Below are 1303 nucleotides of genomic sequence, written 5' to 3'. Positions count from 1 at the left end.
CCTTCTATTCCAGCACCGGGGGCTACTGGACCCTGGTCGCCCACGGGGGCATCCAGGCCACCGCCGCACAAGTGTGAGTGCATCCCCACCGCCACCACCACTGCCACCGTCTCTGTCACCACCATCACCACCACCACCTGTCACCTCCACCACCACCTCTGTCACCACCATCACCACCACCACCTGTCACACCTGTCACTACCACACCTGTCACCTCCACCACTACCTCTGTCACCACTATCATCACCACTACCTGTCACCACACCTGCCACTACCACCACACCTGTCACTACCACCACCACACCTGTCACCTCCACCACCACCTCTGTCACCACCAGCACCAGCACCGTCACATCACTTCCATCTCCAGAGGCATCACCACCATTGTCACCTCCCTTTGCACCAGGGAAGAATGCCCACTGGGGTGAGGGGCAGCTCTTAATGGTGGTGGGTGTGTCAGGAAAGCAAGTGCTTGTCCCCTCCCCCCCAGGGGTTGGCGCGGACATGAAGGGGATGGGGAGCCTGGCCCTGAGCTCCCAATGTCCTGCTGCTCTGAGAGGACCTTACCCTGCCTTTTCCAGTTCTGCCAACACCATGTTCGAGATGGAGTGGCGTGGCCGGCGGGTGGCACTCAAGGCTAGTAATGGGCGCTACGTGTGCATGAAGAAGAACGGCCAGCTGGCGGCCACCAGCGACTCTGTGGGTGAGCGGGCACGCCTCGCCTGGCCTGGGAAAGAGGGCTGGCTCTCTCCCCAGAGACCCCGTCCCTACTAAGAATCCGCTCCTCCCCTGAATAACTGCGGCCACAGTGCTTGGTGACAGTCATCCCTGCTGGTCAAGAAACTGCTCCGGACATCAGGGAGCAGTCAGAGCCCAGAGCGCCCTTACCGCCGCTGTGCATCTGGGGGACCCGGGCTGGGAGGCGGCAGGCGCCTTGCCAAGGCGGTGGCAGATGGGCCCTTTACGTGCCCCACCCGCGTCCCCGGTCGCCTCGCCCGACCCGGAAGGCAGCAGGCGGCAGGCGCTGGGTCAGCCCTCAGTCCCCACTCCCCACCAGGTGAGGACGAGGAGTTCATTCTCAAACTCATCAACCGCCCCATCCTCGTGCTCCGGGGCCTGGACGGCTTCGTCCGCCACCGGCGTGGCTCCAACCAGCTGGACACCAACCGCTCGGTCTACGACGTCTTCCACCTGAGCTTCAGCGACGGCGCCTACCACATCCGAGGTGCGGACCGGGGTGGGGGGCGCGGTGATCGCAGGGGAGGGGGCGCGGCGGGCGGGGGCGGAGAGGACGCCCGCCGAC

At 64.7% G+C, this 1303-nt stretch overlaps 1 protein-coding gene across 1 annotated transcript in view; it reads left to right on the top strand.

The window, feature by feature from the left end:
• FSCN2 (fascin actin-bundling protein 2, retinal) overlaps positions 1–1303 on the top strand; it is a 7821-nt gene that overhangs the window by 4175 nt on the left and 2343 nt on the right. The window contains exons 3-4 of the mRNA XM_029927111.1: positions 582–703; positions 1058–1244. Coding sequence (XP_029782971.1) covers positions 582–703; positions 1058–1244 — 309 coding nt within the window. The remainder of the gene's footprint in view (positions 1–581; positions 704–1057; positions 1245–1303) is intronic.

The sequence above is a fragment of the Suricata suricatta genome, chromosome 17 (genome assembly GCF_006229205.1).
Source record: "Suricata suricatta isolate VVHF042 chromosome 17, meerkat_22Aug2017_6uvM2_HiC, whole genome shotgun sequence".
Taxonomy (NCBI): Eukaryota; Metazoa; Chordata; class Mammalia; order Carnivora; family Herpestidae; genus Suricata; species Suricata suricatta.
This window is presented reverse-complemented; position numbering and strand designations above follow the sequence as displayed.